The sequence below is a fragment of the Phycodurus eques genome, chromosome 14 (assembly GCF_024500275.1).
Source record: "Phycodurus eques isolate BA_2022a chromosome 14, UOR_Pequ_1.1, whole genome shotgun sequence".
Taxonomy (NCBI): domain Eukaryota; kingdom Metazoa; phylum Chordata; class Actinopteri; order Syngnathiformes; family Syngnathidae; genus Phycodurus; species Phycodurus eques.
This window is the reverse complement of record NC_084538.1, coordinates 19834267-19854255: the sequence shown is the minus strand read 5'-3', so window position 1 is coordinate 19854255 and position 19989 is coordinate 19834267. Positions and strand designations below refer to the sequence as shown.

Here is a 19989-nt window from a genome sequence, read left to right as displayed (position 1 = left end):
TTCCAATACTTTTGCTCACTTGAAAAGTGGGTGGGTTCAAAAAAAGTTGCTCTGTCCTGAGTTGTTTAACATATCTAGATGTAAATACCATGAAATAAAAGCTGGAATTCTGAACTTTTGTCTCATATTCATATTTTGGTCAGAAACCTAAATGTCTTCAGTACAGAACGAAAAAACAAATGAATGGACCTTGCCATTCCAATACCTTTGGAGGGGACGGTAAATGAGGACACCGCACCAGATTTGTTAGAAAACCTTGAGGCTCCTTTTAGAATCAGTACTTTCTACGACGTAGTTTGTGAAAATTAAGACGCCAATGAAAGTCTGGCCATGCCAAATTTGAGATTAAAACATTCTAAATGACAAGAATTCAACCACGGGTGAGTCTAATTCTCATTTAAACACTGCAGTGTCTTTTTATTCATCAAGAACAAAAACTTACTTCTCAGTAGGAGAATGTCGTTCAGTTCGTTTCAGTTGAGCCAAAGAGAAAAATAAGCAGACTTCAGAATTCTGGCCAGATTTGCTGAGGTTCTCTTTGATGTTTTGTGTGACTTTAGGTCAGATTCATAATTCTGAAGGTCCTCTGTGAATAAAATGTAATTCAGCTGACAAAATGTTAATGTTTGTGTAATAAGATTGTGAGTGTATGTGCATGCGTGTGTCTGTTAAGAATAAATGTGTGTTACCATGAAATACAGTTTGTAATTGTACTCTGGTGCTCCTCTGTGGTGGATGACGATGTTAAGCGTGTGCGCACATCAAAGGGTAATGAATGTCTCACTTACCTTTTTCTCCATGGCCTCTGTCTGCTTCTGCATTGAGTTAAAGAACAGCTTTATTGGGATAAATATGGAAGTGGATGTGTTTGTGCGCGCATGTGTCATGCACACCTCTTCTCAACGTGAGTCGCGCATTAGACCAAGCCATCTCTGTCCTCATCTTTGTCGTACATGGACACACACACACACACACACACACATATGCACTCATAATGAAATCACCAAGCCCTCCATATCATTGCTATCACAGAAAGATATAAACCCATTAGCTTGTTCCTTTGGGCATGGACACACACGCATGTACACGTAGGTTTATCATTACACGCTGTAAAGCTTTTCCAATTGTATTATCCCTCTGATGTGCTTCTCTCTGTTGTCTGTTCCAATGCCTCGGGTGGAGAGGACAGATATGGTGGTGGTGTGTGAGATGCCTAGTGAGATATAGATTTGACACATTTTAGTCATTGCTAACATTGAGCAGTTTTGCCTTTCTTACAAGAAGACAGTTGATGTTAGTGACGCAGCCAATCGTGTATTTTGGCATCCGCTTTAAGGAAATGATGCTAGTTAACTTCTGAGCAAATAAAAAAAGGCACTCAAATTTGTTTGATTTCTGTAAAAGAAATGCTTACATAGTGATTTTTGTAACAGCGTGAATCTTGTCACACAGCACATATATCACATTGTCATGGTGAACGGACCGCTTTTAAATAGTACCACACAGCTTAAGGTTAATCTTTATACAACCTTAAAACAATAAAACACTGCCCTAACTTTTGTTACAAGAGACAATGTATGTGGTCCCAATAGTGACTTCCTCTTTATAAACTGAGGTACTTTGCTAAACTTCCGATGTCCAGTCCCCTCCAAACGTATTGGAACAGCAAGGTCAATTCCTTTGTTTTCGTTATATACTGAAGGTATTTGGGTTTTCAGTTCAAAAGATGAATATGGGACAAAAGTTCAGAATTCCAGCTTTATTTCATGGTATTTACATGTAGATGTGTTAAACAACTCAGGAGAGAGCACTGTTTTGTTTGAAGCCACCCACTTTTCAAGTGAGCAAAAGTATTGGAACAGACATTATTAAATTAACTTAAAGTGAATAACAGCTAATATTTGGTGGCATAACTCTTACTTGCAATAAATGCTTCAAGGTGTTGAAGCATTGACTTCACCAGACTGTTGCATTTTCCATTTGAAATGCTTTTCCAGGCCTCTTTAGGTTCTTGTTTGTTTCTGGGGGTTTCTTCCTTTAATCTCCTCTTCAGGAGGTGATTGACTTGGCCAGTCTAAGACCTTCCACTTTTCCCCCCCTGATGAAGTCCTTTGTTGTGTTGGCAGTGTGTTTTGGGTCATTGTCTTGTTGCATGATGAAGCTTCTCGCAATTAGTTTGGATGGATTTTTATGGAAATTGCCAGACAAAATGGTTGTGTAGATTTCAGAATTCATTCATGAGTTACATCATCAATAAAGACTAATGAGCCCGTTGCAGAAGCAGCCTTGCAAGCCCGAGCCATGACATTACCTCCACCGTGCTTCACAGATGAGCATGTGTGTTTTCGATCATAACCAGATCCTTTCTTTCTGCATACTTTGGCCATTCCATCTCTTTGGTAGCAGTTAATTTTGATCTTATCAGACCATAAAACTTTGTTGCAAAACTTTTGTGGCTCATCTCTGTACTTCTTTGCAAAATCCAATCTGGCCTTTCGATTCCTTTTGCTGATGAGTTGTTTTCCTCTTGTGGTATGGCCTGTATATTACTTCTCTCGAAGTCTTCTTTGAACAGTGGATTGTGATACCTTCACCCCTACCCTTTGGAGGTTGGCAGAGATGTCACTAACTGTTGTCTTTGGGTGTTTCTTCACAGCTCTCACAGTCTATCAAGTGCTGTTGATACTCTTGGCCGACCTGTTTGATCTCTGGTGCTGAGTACACCATTCGTTTCTTTCATTTTCAGGAGATTCCAAATTGTTGTATTGCCAATGCCCAGTGTTTGTGCAATAGCTCTGATCGATTTTCCCTCTTCTCTCATCTTGAAAATGGTTTGCTTTTCTCCCATAGACAGCTCTGTGGTCTTCATGTTTGCTTAACAGCAAATGCAGTTTTCACAGGTGAAACCCAAAGCCAAAAACAAGCACTATCTAATATTTAAGCAATCAACCTAAAAGGCAATACCTGAGCAACTTGAAACACCCACCAGTCACATGTTCCAATGCTTTTGCTCACTTGAAAAGTGGGTGGGTTCAAACAAAAAGTTCTCTTTCCTGAGTTGTTTAACACATCTAGATGTAAGTACCATGAAAATAAAAGCTGAAATTCTGAACTTTTGTCTCATATTCATCATTTGATTTGAAAGTCTTCAGTATACAGCAAAAACAAAGTGATTCACCTTGCCGTTCCAATACTTTTGGAGGGGACTGTACATTCTTCTTCTCTTACGTTCCTCTCGTTGCTACCATGGTTACGGCTGGTACTTACGGAATAATTGTTTCAAAAATTACCAAAGAAAAAGCAAAACGTACAAGTTAATCTTTTGAAGCTTGCTGACCAAAACATATGACTAAAGGGGCTTTCAACTTTAGTTATTCAACAGTAACAAATTTGGGGGGGGGGGTTGTCGCTCGTGGCACCGGGGCAGGTCATGTGACAAGTCATTTTAGACATTATTTGCTGTGGTTCGCTTGGATAGTCGAGAGCAGACAAAGTCAAAGACTATTGATGTGCTCTTGGCAGACTCCTACCTGCTGTCAATAAACCAATTTGTAGGCTGTCTACACAGTGTCCATACATGTCAGAGATAGTCATGTGCTTTCACTACGTATACTGGTATCCCATTCACTCTTACACTGACTGAACATTTGATTAGGCGCAATTGTACAAACTACTGATATCCAATCCGCTATATATATACTTCCTGTGTATGCTGTGATAACTAGCATAACTACAGGTTGATGACAAGGTGGTTTGAACCCGAACGTGCTAAAGTGTTGTTTTCTTCATGGCTGGTGTCTTCGGACAAAGTTAAATACATGTATATCATTTATTTATACAAACAATTTATTAACACAAACGAATATTGTCATCTTTGGTAGCTCTTGAAGACAATCCTGTGTAGAACAAAACACAGTGTAGATGTTTAATATTTCTACATTTGCTTTGTCCCTGTCTCCTGTCGTAGCGCTCCAGAAGTCACCTAAACCAGAAGGAAGTTCATGTTGAAATTTAGCCCGAACGCCCAACAGCTCAGTAACTTTTTGTGAGTATTGTAGATCATAATGCTCACTTTTAACACTGTCAGTATGTGAGCACCAGATGTGTTCATGTGCAGAACACCGCTATTTGACACATGCCCACGTCTTTATAACAGTACAAAATTGCAATAATTCATGGGTATCTGTACTGACATTTTTTTATAATGGCAATTCAGCAACCTCTCCACACTGTTGAATTACACTCAACTTGAACAGTCTCCTCTTATGCAATAGAAAGTTATGTATTATATTGGTTGGTTGTGCTCAGTATATGCTAGGAGGGATTTCTAATATTTAGACCCTTTATATAATTTGAAAATATAAACTAAATATTAGAATATACAAAAATAAGCTGAATTCATATTTAAAGGCATATTTTCCCCACATTTCTTTGTCAAAATACCCCAAGAATCAAGAATTTTAGCTTACGTGAGCCCGCCCCCATATGCGTCTGAGCCAATGTGTGCAACAAAAGTCAGAGCCCGTAAAGACAATAAAAGCATTTAAACTTGTGGAGGCAGCGGTTCATAGGCTATACTGTGTGTATGTGGCACATTGCTCGGGACAAATAGAAAAATGTCTTTCATCCATCCATTTTCTGAGCCGCTTCTCTTCACGAGGGTCGCGGGCGTGCTGGAGCCTATCCCAGCTGTCATCGGGCAGGAGGCGGGGTACACCCTGAACTGGTTGCCAGCCAATCGCAGGGCACATACAAACAAACAACCATTCGCACTCACAGTCACACCTACGGGCAATTTTAGAGTCTCCAATTAATGCATGTTTTTGGGATGTGGGAGGAAACCGGAGTGCCATGCAAACTCCACACAGGCGGGGCCGCGGATTGAACCCGGGTCCTCAGAACTGTGAGGCTGACGCTCTAACCAGTCGACCACCGTGCCGCCAAAATGTCTTTTTTTTTTTTCATGGATAGTTAAACATCAAACAAAGCGGGGGGAATATCACACATGAATCTTAACAAATTGCTTCAAGAACACATCATATGGCTGTCATAATTATTATATCACGACCAGTAAGTTCATCGGCACAGCACATTGCATGTGTAGCCACACTCCTTTTCCAACACCCCCCACATCCCCTGCAGTAGTGGGCCCCGCTTCTAATGTGCTAACAAGCCCTCTCTTTGGCCCGCTCCCCTCCACTCTCACTCTGTCGCAAGTGATCACAGGAGTCGAACAGCACCACAATGAGCTGCGCTGCAGGAGAGAGAGAGGAAGAAAAGGAGTGAAATGGATAGACACGGAATTGTCGGTCTTTTCACTCATGGAAACCTTGCCAAAGAAAATGAGTTTCTGATTGCACACAAAAGAGGCATTTTATCCGCCTCACTTTCCTCTACTACTTTGCTCTTCTTCCTCCCTCTATCTCATGTGCCTCTCCCATCATTTTCTCTCCTTTCTGTCTTCTCCTGAGAAAGGAGATATTTGTCTCCTAATGACTTAAGGGGGGCTTCTCAAATTCAATTACAGTCTATTTTATAGTCATGACTCATTTGGGTGGAGGAAGTGAGAGTTGGCAGTAGATGTGTTTTAGCCTATTATTTTTATCTCATAGATTTTTTATGCTCACCTGCAACCATACTGAGAATAAGCGTTTCAGAAAATGGATGGATATATTTCTACTCTTATACTGTAATATTGGCAATGATTATCAACTTTCCCAAGGGCCATGCTTTTCATTAAATTCAACAAAAGTTTTGGCCAGGGATAAAGCCATAATGTTACAGTACACAGACTTTTTTAGGGGGGACATTTCTCTTTGTAAAATCAAAAACATCCTTCAATGGGAGAAGCTAAATTGGGGCTATACAAGTGTTATGTGGCATTTCTTTCTGTGAAATTCTTGTTCATTATTCAGTTAGGTCCAATGTCCTTATGATGTTGCCTTTCTGCACCATAACCAATGGATTTGAAATCACAATGGGATTTTTGACTTCAGCAATTCAGCAATTACAACCATTTCATACAGAGCGCCTCCTCCACCTCAAAAGCATTTGGACAAAGTCAAATAATTGTAACTACAACCACATTATTTTCAACACATTGTCCAAATACTCGGACCTAACTGCATACGCTCTGTAGTATGGGGACATGTTATTCACGTCACAGCTCCACTCAACTGGTGTCCCTTCATGAGCCGCAATGTAAAGGCGACAGCCACGCTTTTTCTTAAGAACGCATACAGCTCTGCTGTCTCCTCAATGAGGGGAGCTGCTGTTTGAGCACAACTTAAGGCCACAGATAGTATCACATGCTGGGTAGATGAATGTAGGAGACAACAAATGGACAACATCAAAAAAACCAACAACAACTGAGTGGCCAGTATTGGTCAACAACAGATATGCAATAGTGCAGCGTGGCGAGACCACTACAGTGAGTGCACGAGTAATGTACAAGCCCAATTCCAGTGAAGTTGGGACGGGTGTGTTAAACATAAATAAAAACAGCATACAATGATTTGCCAATCACGTTCAACCTATATTTAATTGGATACACGACAAAGACCAGATATGTAATGTTCAAACTGATCAACTTTATTGTTTTGAGCAAATAATCATTAACTTAGAATTTTATGGCTGCAACAGGTTCCAAAGAAGCTGGGAAGGGGTCATGTTTACCACTGTGTTACATCACCTTTTCTTTTAACAACATTCAATAAACGTTTGGGAACTGAGGACACTAATTGTTGCAGCTTTGTAGGTGGAATTCTTTCCCATTCTTGCTTGATGTACAGCTTCAGCCGTTCAACAGTCCGGGGCTCTCCGTTGTCGTACTTTACGCTTCATAATGCGCCGCACATTTTCAATGGGAGACAGGTCTGGACTGCAGGCACGCCAGTGTAGTATCCGCACTCTTTTACTACAAAGCCAGCTTTTCGGATTGTGCAGGTTTGCCCGTTGTTGGTGATGGTGAGTGTACATACAGTGTATATATACATTACATACTGTTCACACATCTCTCCCCTCGCGTGCACACACACTGATGTGTGATGCAGGGCAGCGGAAAGCAGGAAAAGGCAGGTGGTAAAATCACATATCGAGCCGGCGTGTGGTGCATGTTTTGAAATGGTGTCACGGCTGCTATTCTCTCAAGCATCTACGCGCACACACATACACACACACTGTTCTAACACTTGTGCTGTTTCACCGCTGCCCTTCACTCTCTCCTCCTTGCCTATAGAGTTTCATTTCTTTGTCTTCATCCTTTCTGGGCCCTGAATGAGCACTTCTCAGCGTCTCACTTAGTTTGCACTGCAACCTGTCCTGAGTAACTTCGTTGTAAAGAGTTAAAACCAGAATGCTTTGTTTCTCCAATAACTAGGGGGCCATTGACACAATGATGACTTTTCTGCACTTTAGACACCCCTCTTCTACTTACAGTATTTGTCTTCGTGTCTTTACATGCCATTGCCAACTGCCTTGCATGCGTATTGCAACATTTACATTTTTCATTCACTTTGTGCAAAAGGGTTTTTTGTCTGTCACCTGTACGGAAACTTTAAAACCCAAAGAATAAAGCTTGCCTGTTTGACTTGATTACAGTAGAATCTCTGCTTAGTTCCTGCTACTGCATTTTTCCTTTTTCATGCTTTCCCCGAGCACTGTCTGTCTCTCCACTTCGAAGGAGCCATGTTATTGTTATGATCATTGTCTCTAACTGGATCTGTTACCATTAGACCTGAATCCCTTTCCTTTTGAGGCCCTTAGTCTCTCTAACCCAATAGAAAACCCATGGGCACTATTGTAAATGGCTCACTGGCCATTCACTATCTCACACAGAGGCACAAGCGCAGATTTCATTCTGAAGATTCATTGGTCTGCCCCCATCTCCACTCAAATTGGGACACATGCACTTACATATACACATTTTCGTGTTCACAATGGAGCTCGTCATTTTTAGTAGTTCACACACACGCGCGCACACGCACTTTCCCTCGTTGAAAATCATTTGTTATTGGAGCTGAGAAAGTAAATGGTAATACTATAGGGAGGTGTGCGTGCGTGCGTGTTGACGTGACTAACGGCTATGCCTGGATATCATTATGGTTGGATGTATGACTCGGACTGAGGACAAGAGCGTAAATGTCATTCTATCAATGAGGTTAGCGCTAATATATGGACAGTTGAAGTCCTGGTTTCCATTTACTCTGCTCTCTGCCGAGTCCCTGCGCCGCCTTTGCAGTCCATGGCTGAAGGCTGTAATACAAGTGATGCATTGTTTTGTTTCTTTACGGCGACAGCATCCCATTCGTTTTCCCTATCTTATATGGATAGGAAACAAGAAACCGTTTACAGTGACCGAAGACATGGATTTTTATTTTTTATTTTTTTTAAACATTTAAATCCTCTCTTACGCACAGTGGCAGTGTGTTAAGCAATTGTGGTTTTTCAAATGTCTGCCTTTATAATGCATCTCTATGATTTATATATAAAAAAAAAAAAAAAATGATTTTCAATTAGGTTTTTAAAAATATATATATTTTATTTGACATCCACAGCCTCTTGGATCCCATCCTAGTACTTCATACAATGTAAAACTACACCAGCTTACTATCCAAATGACAGTTGATACTTAAGATTGTACAATACGCCTTTGGAACAAATCTTTAGCTACATTTACCCAAGTCCTTTGTATCATTACTCTTATACGTACTGTCACGTGACCAGGCCAGACCAGGGTGTCTCACTGAAAGACATATCCCCCCTAAATTTCACTTTAAAAACCAAACAATTTTACTGTCATCGCTATTTGTATTATTGGGAGTTGTTATCATCGAAGAGTTGCTAAATATTTCGATTGCGATTATAATTCACAGTGGTGAGCGGCCACTTTTCAGTGAACCTCAAAGAAGCGCGATAAACGGTATCCATCATTTCAAGTCATTGAACGGCAGCATTTCTGTTCCAACGATCTCCATAATCCAGCAGAGATTTTTATTGACACTGGGAATCATTTGAGGCCGCTTTTTACAGTTAGAAAACAGCATAACCTTTGACCGTCGATCTCTAGTTTGCTTTCACCTTGACATTTGACGTCAGCTATGAGGAGCGTGCCCGATACTTGGAAACCATTGTGCAGCACCATCAGGAGCCAACCACCTTTGAGGATTACGCTGCCCGCGTCTACAGTCCAGCTCCCTGCACTCATCTTCCTACTGACACAGGTACGACAGTCTCAATGACCCTCTGTTTTTGTTTTTCACCACGTAAACGCTATAGTTGAAGATGTAATAACAGCACTTCGCCAAAGTCATAGCTACTATTTATTCCCTAGTCTCCACCATGTTTGCAGTCTTTTGGGCACGCACGAGGGTAATAATGTCACTTAGGTTGTCATGTTTTATTGTCTAAATAAATGAGATGACATTGCACATTTTAAATGACACGGGCCCCCCCCCCCCCCCAAAAAAATTGCTCATTGACACAAAGTTTTCACTCTGAACTGAGATTTCCAAAAGCCCTATTTTTAAGGACAAAAACAAACGTGCATGTGGAGACAAAAGTCCAAAATACAACACGCACTAAGCCCACTCTGATTCAGTCTGTGTTCCAAATAATATTGTCTGTTCCAAGACTTTTAACATTTTAGCTGGCGTTTGATTCATGTCAAAGTAATGGTAGTTGCAAGTAATGTAGGACTCACATATGTCCCACTAAGGCACATACTGAGTCAGTCTTCTGTGGTGAGCCTGGTTAAATGTCATTTAAAATGGCGTGCTGTCCTGTGACTCAGACAATGTCATTATTTAAATTTGCAGTTATTTACAATGGTGTTACATTTGCTAAGCTACGCATTTTTCTTTTAACAAGGAAGTTATATTTCAAAATAATGTAATAACCATCATGAACACTATCGGCGTATATTTAGCTATCCTGTACGTGCGTGTAATTTTGTTGCTCCTGTCATACTTGCTCATCTCACAAGCTGTTGTCTTATCTTATTATAATAATGATATTAATAACTTTTTATTTTGAGGCTGAATGACATGCAGGAATACTGGTGTCGGGCTGGGATGTACTCACACGGCCCACCTGAAGAGCGCTCACGGCACACTAATGTGTTGGGAATCACCGGTCTGAGGTCTATATATTTTGTGTCTAAAAATAGCCTCGGAAAACATCTGCACAGTATATTATATATTTTTTTAAGTCCCATTTTCAAATAGGTTTGCGCAACCGCCAAAGGCATATTGCTTGCTCTGATGTCCGTCAGCCAAAGGCTGAGCTGCCACTGTATTTGTTTACCGAGTAAACCAGTGGCTAGAGAACAAGAAAGCGCAAGTCACACTTCTTGTCACTTTCCTACTATGTTCGGTGTGGGAATGCAGTGCACCTCCGTACTGTACGGAAAACAAATCGGAATAGGAATACATTCACTAGCTGTCTGCGACCCACCCAAACTTTTTGGTCCCGGCCTACCAGTTCAGAATCACTGGTCTATGGAATTATAATTAGGAATATTACAACATCATGTGCATTTCTGCCGTCGAGTAAACTGAGACGCGAACTCCGAGGCCACCGTGATTCTCGCAAAGCAGCGGAAATTCTCTTAATATATACAAATCTGTAACATTAGACATTACATATAATATTGGAATGAAAGTACACCTTTTTCCCCAACCGCTTGCTACTGCTATACGTCTATACGACAGAGTCTTTGGATAATATGCAAACTCCACACTGGAGGGCCTGAGTTGAGATTCAATGTCAATGACTGTAATACAATTGTACCTTGCCAGGTATGCCAACTGGCTCCGTGCATCATCCAAATAAATACTCCGAAAACAACATGCGCACGTCACATGTCAAACAGTGACCATAAAACGATCGATCTACGCCAGGTAAGGTCAACCGCTACCCTGCATAATGTCAATAAAAATAGAAACTGCGATTCCCACCCAGCGTGCCGCGGGAAATGATCCGAGCGGCGTGGCCTAGCGTGCGTACGCCCTGAGGAGCAATCGTGCGCTGTGTGTCGTTCAGCCCCAAAGACTTTTCAGACCTTTCAGAACACAGGGTGACGTGTTTGTCAGACATGAAAATATGAAGGCCCATCGTTTCAGAACAGATGATTCTTTTAATTCATTAGGCAATTTGACAGACATCCTGTGCTCTGAAATAAGTCCCTCCCCCTTTAACGGCCTTCAATTACAACGCAGTGATCAACCGTTCTTCTCGTTCTGTTTTTTTTCCTCCCCCTTTGGTTGATTTCTGTTCATTCTTACCTTCTTTTGTTCTCCCTTTGTGTTTGGTTGTTCTTTTTCTCTGTTTTCTTCTTTCTTTCTCCCCCCCATCCCCCTTTAGATCGTATTGTGTCACTTGCCTATAGCTAAAAGGTAAGCCCGGTCACATTAACAACAGTCTGATTTGCTCTTCCTTTTTTGGCCTGCCTACGTCTTCGCTTTCCCCGTTATCTGTCCTTCTTACACTTCCAGGTCTGCATGCGTTTCTGGGAGCCTGTGCTGAATTTTTCAGAAGGAAATGTCATTTTCAGCTCATCTTTCGAGTGCGGTTTGGTGCAAAACCACGAGTTTATCCTGTTAAACCTCTGAGAAATTCCAACATCGTATAATGCCGTCAAATTACCTCATTTTTTTGTCAGCTTCGTTGGGGACGCTCACTTCATCAGCTGTTTCCCCCCGCTCACTAATAAACATCTTCAGCTTTTCACATTTTGCGATTCATTATTATTGTCGAAAAAAAAAAAAAAAAGAACTTCTTTTTTGACATGATCAAACGACACCGTAAGGCGAACTTGACATATCCTTGTCTTTAACCGTTGCGCCATGAAGACGTTTTCTCCTCCCACCTGACCACTACCACTATAACTTCCTTTTGACCGTTTCCCTTGCAACCTGCGATCTCACTGATCTTGTGTTACTTGGCCTCTAACCTTATGTCTGCACCTCTCCTTCTGGTTTTGACGTAGCACCACACACACACACACACACACACACACACACGGGCATACAGTATTCCCATTCATGGCACATCATCGGTACATCTGTACAGTCCAAGCACATCCAGTCAACCGCATCAAATTCTGCCTTCACAAATATAATAAAAGTCATAAGGTTTTGTTGGAAACGTAGCTGTGTTTGTTATCTTTCTTGCCGTCACCTAATGTTGATCAATTGGTTTGAAATAAAACGGAATGTGAGCAGATCTACGGAGAGGTCCATAAATGTTGGGACGTCAACACAATGCTCATCTTTTTTTGGGGTTCTGAACACCACTCCAGTGGATTTGAAATGAAATTGGAGGCTTTCAGCTTTAATTTGAGGGTATTTACATCCAAAATCAGGTGAATGACAGCATTTCGTATATGTTGTGCTGTATATCGTAGATGTTAGCCATGTTCTACGTTAGGTTTCAGAATGACAAGGTTCAAAGTGGTTTCCGTGTCCTAACCTAATCCTATCTTTATCAGCTCGGGAGTGTCTTTCCATTTTCTGTTATTCTCTCTCTTCTTTTTTTGCCTTGTTTTACTTATTCTCATGTATTCATATTTGTTTTTCGTCTTGTGCTTTTCCTTCTCTACACCTTTTTCTCTTTCACCTGCCCTTCTATTCATCCATTTCCACCCATTCCTTCCTTGCTATTCTCTTCCCTACTTTTTTCCTCTTCCTCTCCTTTCTCTGTTCCTCTCATTTGATTTTCTCTCCCTCTCCATCCTGCCATTTTTATGTCGCTTCCTTGTGTTCCCTTCACTCTTTTCCTTTTGTTTGTTCTCCTTCTTGCCTTTCCCTCCATCCTTGTCTTCCGATGTTCTTCCTTCTCCTGCGTGTCTCCATGCTCCCGCTCAGTGGAGCATAGTGTTATGTGTCTGCTGGTCCCCAAACCGCTGGATAGTTTTAGACTCAGGGTGAAAGGCAAAGGTTTGAAGCAGAAGGTCCTTCACGCCAGCTGCGAATGGTATGACAGAAATACATCAAAATAGATAATGGTGACTGCACATATTATTAAGTGTAGTATTCAATGGGTGTAGCATTCAATGCATTAAAATGTATTTATTCGCGGTTAATATTTGGCACTGAATAATAATAGTACTTGAGGATGATGTGACACTGCTTACCTCAATACAGTGAGGGCCGAGGTTCCGCTCCTGTGGCGTAACCATGAATTTGTAGGCAAGTCTGAACACGCCGTCGTCTGTCACTACCCTACGCTAACGAACGAGTAACTTCTGAGGGCTCGGACCTGGCCTCTAAATCTCCATTGGCTATAAGTAATGACAATAACAAATTGGTTCCGAACCAGAGTCGAATTGGTACTCTTTGTACTGTTCCGAAATAAAGACGTCATTTTTACGACAAATGAAAAATTTGAATATCCATGCAGCTCCTCGGGGCTATGCCAATGGACGCCTCCTCCTGCGGAGTTTTTGTTTGTTTTTTTTTAACAAATTTTATGCATGCATCTCAGTGGAGCGACAACAGCGTTCATGCGCAGAAACTATGCACGGTAAGTTTAAATGGCGTCGCTTATAAATAAAGGCTAAAAATCATGTTTTTTTTTTATTATTATTATTATTATTATTTATTTTTAATCCGGCGCGGCAGCATTGCAGCTCTTGTCAGGAGAAAGTAAGTAGGATGTCATTCTTTGATTCGATTCCCGAATGCCAATTCGAGTCACCACCGATTGGTGCAAAGCCTAAATAATTACAGTAACTATTTGGAAGAAAAACACTTTTGGGCCTCAAATATAAAAGATTCAAATTCAATATAGCCACTCTCAAGACCAAATCTCTCCTCTTTTTCATCTACTTAGAAATAATCCGAAAGGCATGTACAGTGGTGCCTGCCAATACCGGTTCACCACACTGGTTTTTTAGAACCTTTGTAACTCATCATCATTCTCCATTGAAATGAATGGAGATGCCATTAATCTGTTCTAGCCACCGCAAAAAATAAAAAACACAAATATTTTAATGTGTTTTGGGTAAGGAATGTAGCACGATATAATATTGTTCTTCTACAATGTAGCAAACAGTTAGTGCATTGGCCTGTGCGCGCCTTGGCCACCATTTGGCCTTAAAATACAGTCATTAAGACTCAAACCAAGAAGACTTTCGCAACTACTGTGACCCAATAACTTCAATAATAGTCTTTCCGCAGAGGATAAAGAATATATATGTATCGTTATGTTGTCTGTCTACGTGTGTTGCTGCACCGCTTTGGTTCCAATATTCATGGGTTAAAAGGTTATAACACCGCGACTATCAGTGCTATTCGTTAGCCCGAGAAAGCTCATGGTTTCAAAAACAAATTAGCAACAGACCGATGTCAAACTCTCAAAGAACACCTCAAACAAGCACACACACACACACACACACACACGTACACAAATCGTCGTGTGGTCTAACTTTTTCACCTTTCTGTGTCCAGTATGTTGCTCTTCACCCGTAGTGCCTCGTTGTGTGTCTGTCAGTTGAGACATAATGTTGATGTTTTATGGAGTTAGAATAAGCCCTGAAGAAATAGTTTTAGCTGTCTCTTGGCGTGTGCGTGTGTGAGTGTGTCTGCGTGGCGCGGATCGTGATCTAACTTTTTTGTGATCCCCCTCATCATCGTCACCCTCTCCTTATCCTTCCATCGTCATCTCCTCCCCCCACCCCGCCCCCCACACGATATTCTCCCACCTCCTCCTCCTCCACAGGCTCCTGCCTCGAGATTCTTCGGTCAGAAAGTCCGGCACTTGGGGAGGCCGGGAGCGACTCAGCCTCCCCCATGTCTCCTCGAACTAGCAAGATGCGCATGTCCATGAAGCTTCGACGTTCCTCTGGATCGGCCAATAAGACTTGACGTGACACGTGCATATCGCACCCCTGTACCCGATTCAAACTGGACTTCAATTGAAACAAAGTACAGCAAAAACAATGGCTAGTCATGTCAGAATTTGGGTGTCACAGTCATACGCTCCAAAAATACTTGTTATAGGCTGTCCGTGCTACTGTAATTTGTGGAATATACTATACTGAAACTTTATTTCACGACTGCGCTAAGCTGCTGCTTTTGTATTCAGCTTTGTTCCACAAACACACACATATATATTTATATATATATATATATATGTGTGTGTGTGTGTGTGTCAAATACTATATAATTGTATTATTTCAGTGGAAAGTTGCATGAAACGAAGTCTATTTTTGTTCTCAGTGCAGCGTTACGTCGATGAAGTTAAAGACAGTGGTTTCTCAGTTGACCTCATAAAATGTAAATGGGAACTAAAAATAATTTGCAAACAATAGAAAACTCTTGAGCCAAAAAAAAAAAAAAAAAAACACATTCTATATATTTAACATTTCAAATTGAACAGATGAGTTGTAGTAATTTTTGCTGTAAAATGTGGACAAGCACTGATTTTATTTTTATTTTTCCTCCAGTCAGTTAAGTTGTGTTGTATTATTCTGGCAAGTCTTTAATCGCCCTTGTCGTTCAACGCAACAGAACCACTGCTTCATATTTCTTTGCACTTCTGAGTATAAATGTATATATTAGATGCAGTATGCTGTTACGTGACAATAGCTGCACAAACCAAATGTCGATTCATGCTACAATATTTTATGTTCAACACTTCCTCTTTTGGAACGAGAAAGCACTTCAGCCTGGAACGCAATTACATATTACATTTGAAATTAAAATACAACGCTACAATTATTCAATATTATCGTATCGTCTGGAATAAATATCTTAAGTACCGTTGTTGGGGATCACTTGCTAATCTCACTAAACACAAAGAAAAGTAGACGTGCCTTAACATTTCTTCCAAATGCCTGAGGTGTGACAGCACTGAAACAGCCTCAGAAAGTTATTCCCACTCTGTATCTTTTTGGGAAATAGTCGTGGCCGTGGCTGTCGAACGTTTATCTGGATTAAATGTTCCTCCACTCGCATAACATGATCACGAACTTCGCTAGTATTTACCTTTTTAAATGCTGTTAAACAAATATGTTTCACTGCTTTGGCTGTATCTGCTGTTACAATTCTGATCATTGTGTTTTTTTTTTTTTTTTCTCTACTGTAGATTCTAATTTCAGAAGAAATATACAACTTGTTACATTTGAAAATATGCCATGGTAAAAAAAAAAAAAAAAAAAAAAAAAAAAAGAATGTAATAGAATGAATCTCACTGTTGTTGCCAGTCATAGTCGCGAAACGCTCTTGTTACAAGCGTTTTGCACTCTTCAATACTTTTACTATCCCAATCTGGCCTCGTGTAAAGAGAACCTGTTGAATTCTCCAAACCTCGAATTTCTTTTACCCAGTGGCTCCAGTACCCCAGAGGACTCAAATCACACTGCTTTCAAGTCACATGCCCAAAAAAAATATAATCTTTAAAGCAGCCTGCTAAATTGATTTTTTCTTTTTTTGACATGTCTGTGAGTTCGGGGCCAAACTGTACTAAAATCAGATATTCAATGTGTGTAGAAATTGTACAGTTATTTTTTTTTTGTTCCTTTAGAAAAAAAATTATAATAATCAACTATGCTGAGGATATATCTGTGTTGTGGATTTTGACTTGAGTGAAACTGTCTGTGAGAGAATTAGGAATTTAAAAAAATAATAATAATAATTCATTAGTGCACATTTTGGGTTGTTCCAAAATATATTTTGACACAAAATGAACTAATTACCCTGGCATGTCATGCATTGCGCTCATGCAAAAATAGTTCAGTTTGAACGATCGACCTTTTGTACGGTGTCCTACCTTGGGACAGCAGGTTCAATCGACAGCAAAATGACTACCCGTTAGCCTGACCTTGACAAAATGGTTGAACTTTTGAAGGTTGCTGCTTGTTTACCCACTTCCGTTTAGCACACCGCCCATGTACTGTAACAGACATTATACATAGGCTACTGCATGATGCCAGCCCAATACTGTAAGTGCATGTATTGATCATGTGAACGGGTCTTCACAAACTCTTACTGTCAACGTGTATGCTTGTGTAACATCTACAGTAAACACACACACACACACACACAAAAAAGCATGGATGTGTTGACAATAAATTGTTCATAATATTCACTGTTGTGTTTAAAATTGCTTAAGAAGAACACAGGATCCTCATTCAGCATTGATATTTATTGACACTTATGTCACATGAAACATATCAAAATAGACGCACTGCATTAAATCACATATTGAGCTTCCAAAATTCTTTCAGCAGATATTTCAACATTTATACCCCTTAAAGACATTGTACTATAGGACTTAGTTAATTCTTTCATTTCTGTATGAAAATATTTGATGACCAAGTCAATTTGCACGTAATATAAAAGGCATATTACGGCAATGGTGTCTTCACTTATTTCCATCCTGGGGTATATACTGTGAAAAAGTCTATAAAACATCTTGGACAGGCATTAATTGTGCGAGTCTCACAAGTAAAGTAAAAGCGGAATAACCTGAATATCTGCTGTCTAATCATGTGCCCTGTTTAATAGGGATAGTACATAATACAAGGGCGAAACAAAACATTGTGCCAATACAAATGGATATATCTATTCGACAGCAAACCCAAACAAACCAAAAAAAAAAAAAAAAATCCTAACCGTGGTAGTCATGAATATGTGAACAGGAATGAGTTCAGACATTTGTTTTCTATTTTTCTTCTGACATTTTTTTCCCCCAGATGCATCTCCTGGTGAAAGTCCTCTCTGCCTCTGTTCCACTTTCAGCACCTCGGAGAGTGCAGCGCCGATCCCCCGCGCGCGCGTTTCACGCCACTATTTGGAAAGAAAAAGCTCCCGGTGTCCTGCAAATGACTCACCGAAAGAATGGACGCGTCAGATGAGAACCTCTCTGACCACTTTGATCACAAGTGAGCATTATTATTTTGGGGGGGACACTTTGCCGGTGCGGTTCTTCACCTGGATCTATTAGACGAAATGACACGATTGGGGGGGGGGGGGGGGGGGGGGGGGGGGGGTCATTTTATGTCATTTATTGAGACACTTTTAGAGAGAGGTCTACCTAATGTTGCGTCCGGTGACGGGTGAGTGAGAGTCGCTCTGGTGTCAGTGTGTGACGGCCATGTGCATGATGACGCGCATGTTCTCTCCGGGATGAGACTTGTTCGTGTGCCTCGCCAGCCCCGGAGAACTGAGGAAGGTGGCCGGGCAGTGTTTGCACGTTAGCAGTTGCTGCTCGCACTCCCTGCCCACCGCGTATCCCTCCGCCCTGAACCCGAGGCCTCCTCCGCCGCCACCGCCTTGCAGGAGCTCGTCCCTCACGGCGTGCCACACTCGGTGCTTGTCCCGTATATCGGCCGACGGGAAGCGGGCGCCGCACAGGTGACACACGAACACGACGTGGCGGCTCGAAGTGGGTGGCGGCGGCGGCGGCGGCCCCGCTGCCATTTCGTGCGCCGCCATGTGCTTCTTCAGGTAAGCTTGTCGGCGGAACGTCTTGCCGCAGTAGCGGCAGTCGTACACCTCCGCTCCCTCTTCTTCCACTTGGACGAACGGTCGAGGCTCGTACGAGTTGCCGTGGAACAGATGCAGACCCGGCGGCGGGGGGCTGTCGTGCGGGTAATGAGGCGAGGAGGAGTCGGGGGTCAGCAACTCGTTCTCCTTCCCGTCCGCTCGCAGCTGACTCGCCGCCGCCGCCGTCACCGCCGCCGCCGCCCCCGCCGCCGGACGCGGCTTGTGCCAGCGGCGGTGCGAGGCGAGATTGGCGGGACAGCTGAAGACTTTGTCGCACTCGGGGCAGCGGTACTCGACGCGCACGATACGGGAGCACTTGTGCTGGGCCAGGGAGAGGGGGTCGGCGTACTCCTCCTTACACAGCTGGCAGATGAACTCCCCCAGCGGCTGACTTCCGGACGACTTGTCGCGGTGTTGCCGCCTCGCCGTCTCCGGGCTCTCCTTCTTGATGCGCAGACCTAAAACCGGAGAGGTGGTGACCTCGTCCTCGAAAGTCAGCTTCCGGGTCACTTTGGCTTTGGCTCTGTTGTGCCTGCCCGACTCCGGGTGCGAGCGTTTTCTCGCGGCCGCGCGGTGTTCGTGGCTAATTAGCGCCGGGAACAAGTGCCCCACGTCGGCTTGGTATTTCGGATTGGGACCGTAAGAAGAAAAGTGCGCGTCGGCCGACGCTACTCGCACGGACGTCGGCAAAAACGGCAACTCGGTCTCCGGGGACGGGGACAAGCAGGTCTCGGGAAATAACGCCGTCTTCTCCCCCTCGCCGTGCAGCCCCACAAGTCTGGAGCTGTGGGCCGCCGAGACCCGAGGCGGAGGCGGAGGCGGGAAGAGGCACGAGAGGTCCCCCGCGGGAGTCACGACGTCCACGTCGGAGTCCGGCAACTGCGCGCGTCGGTCCGCCTCCGCCTCTTGCGCGGACTCCACTTGAAGGTTCCACGCCTCGGCGACGCCGACGGCGTCCTCGCGGGGCGCCGGCGGGGGCGCGACGTCGGGGCTCGGGACGCCCCACACGTCGCTCTCCTTGACGGGCTCGCGCTCGCTCACCTCAGCCTCCCCGCGGTGCTTCTTGTCAGCGTCACGCGTGGCAAGTCGAGCGCCGCTCCGCGCTCGGTACGACGCCGAACATCGCCGGGTCCTCTTCACCAGGAATCCTCGAGGCATGATGATGATGATGATGATGCTCGTGGCACCACCAGGCGAGAAAGAGCATGGTCCTCTTGTCTGGAGCCACTTTCAAGTATCAGGGCTCGGATGGGGGAGGGGGTGGGGGTGCAGGTGCGATTGGACCACGGTGGCTGTCTCCCCCCCCCCCCTTGCAGTGCGTGACACCGGGACCGTCTCCAAGTCTGTGGTATGATATCATCATTCGTTTATCGATCATTTGGCAGTCCGATTTGCTGTTACTTCTGACAGCGAACTCTGGAAAGGGATTTTATTTTATATAAGGAAATACGTGTATGATTGCGCCTATCAAGCATTTTCATATTCGCATATATGAGAATTT

The 19989-nt window shown here is 42.9% G+C and overlaps 2 protein-coding genes across 2 annotated transcripts in view; one reads left to right on the top strand and one right to left on the bottom strand.

Moving 5' to 3' along the window:
- The window catches only part of ralgapa1 (Ral GTPase activating protein catalytic subunit alpha 1), a 104777-nt gene extending 87121 nt beyond the window's left edge, over positions 1 to 17656 (top strand). The window contains 2 exon segments of the mRNA XM_061695484.1: positions 9097 to 9221; positions 14719 to 17656. Of these exon segments, the coding sequence (XP_061551468.1) occupies positions 9097 to 9221; positions 14719 to 14864 (271 nt within the window). The 3' untranslated portion in view covers positions 14865 to 17656.
- Positions 17657 to 18036: 380 nt separating this feature from the next.
- LOC133412369 (insulinoma-associated protein 2) lies at positions 18037 to 19646 on the bottom strand. Its single transcript, XM_061695483.1, has one exon. It carries the CDS (start codon positions 19644 to 19646, stop codon positions 18081 to 18083), a length of 1566 nt encoding a protein of 521 aa, XP_061551467.1. The 3' UTR covers positions 18037 to 18080.
- Positions 19647 to 19989: the final 343 nt, after the last annotated feature.

Excerpts from the sequence above, each read along its gene's own strand:
- LOC133412369 (XM_061695483.1), bottom strand. The coding sequence starts at position 19,646 with ATGCCTCGAGGATTCCTGGTGAAGAGGACCCGGCGATGTTCGGCGTCG.